This window comes from Raphanus sativus, unplaced genomic scaffold (assembly GCF_000801105.2).
Source record: "Raphanus sativus cultivar WK10039 unplaced genomic scaffold, ASM80110v3 Scaffold6396, whole genome shotgun sequence".
NCBI lineage: Eukaryota > Viridiplantae > Streptophyta > Magnoliopsida > Brassicales > Brassicaceae > Raphanus > Raphanus sativus.
Window position 1 is genome coordinate 1 of NW_026621685.1, and position 1,119 is coordinate 1,119.

Sequence of the window (1,119 nt, forward strand, 5' to 3'; positions counted from 1 at the left end):
CCATTTCAATCTAAAAATCTCCCATAACTTTCATTTTCATAACTATAATTTCATATTTTCGAGTTTACACTGTTGTGAGTAGGCAAAGTTGGATCCTTTTACTCATATTTGGAGCTTGGACGGTGGAAAAGGGTGGAAACAAGCTTTACATCGGAAAAAGGTTACTGTTTTCATGGTTTTCATCATTTTTTCAGATCTGTGTCGCGACAGTAGACTGTTTTGTACGTCTACGGGAAGGAGTAGACTTACATTGCGGTCTACAAGTCATCTTTGTTTTCCTCAGTTTTTTTATCCTCATAATTCTCTCCACCCACAATCTTCTCCATATCTTCTACCTTTTTTGCAAGGCTCTCAATCATGCGGCCCTGTGTGGTCAACAAACTCTCACATCTCCCCAATCCTTCAACCATACTAGAAGCCATGGCAGTGAGCCAAACTTTTATCTCTGCATTCAAGGTATCCTGGCCAGGGGACACACGAGCCTTCTTGCGTGGTGATTCTTCCTCAGACTCGGTGGGAGCAGAGCACAGTGACCTCTTGCTTGTCTTCACCTTTTTGTACTCAACCTTCACACTTGTCCACAGTTTGGTTCCAGTGTCAGGCCAGTGAGCTTGGTTCCATGACCATCCACTGGAAAAAATAGCCTCGATAATGTTATCAGCCTTTTTATCTTCCACTTCATCATCCCAGAGAGGAAACATTTCAGAATAATCCTTCACAGTACATGTGTTAATGGTAGTCTGCAAAAAAAATTACACATTAAAGGTTAGTATGTAACCATTTTAAACACAAAATAATACATCAAATAATACATACATATATTTAAGCATACCTGTTTCTGTAACTTTTCCTTGCCATGTTTCCGGCCTTTGCCACCTAAGAAGGCAAGCAGAGGTGGAGTCGGGGTGCCTGCCAAAGGATCTGCTTCCACAGGATCTCCGTAACCAGCTGCGAATTCAGGGAGAGCGTGGTAGATCCAGACTTGAAGAACCTCAACAAAGCCATCAAGGTAGTATGACGTCTTTGTAAGGTCAGCCTTCTTCACTGAATCCATCAAGCCTTTAAATGCTACTCTTCCCCACGGATAATCTTCAAAAACCTCAAGATCCATCACTAACC

General features: G+C 42.0%; 1 protein-coding gene across 1 annotated transcript; it reads right to left on the minus strand.

Moving 5' to 3' along the window:
• Positions 1–257: 257 nt before the first annotated feature.
• On the minus strand, positions 258–1,111 carry LOC130507840 (uncharacterized). The gene is made up of 2 exons (XM_057002475.1): positions 833–1,111; positions 258–740 (listed from the first exon to the last, which is right to left on the minus strand). Exons 1-2 carry the CDS (start codon positions 1,109–1,111, stop codon positions 258–260), a joined length of 762 nt encoding a protein of 253 aa, XP_056858455.1.
• Positions 1,112–1,119: the final 8 nt, after the last annotated feature.

Coding starts and splice junctions, on each gene's coding strand:
- LOC130507840 (XM_057002475.1), bottom strand. CDS start 1,111: ATGGATCTTGAGGTTTTTGAAGATTATCCGTGGGGAAGAGTAGCATTT. Junction 741..832: donor AGGAAAAGTTACAGAAACAG/GTATGCTTAAAT, acceptor TTTTTTTTGCAG/ACTACCATTAACACATGTAC.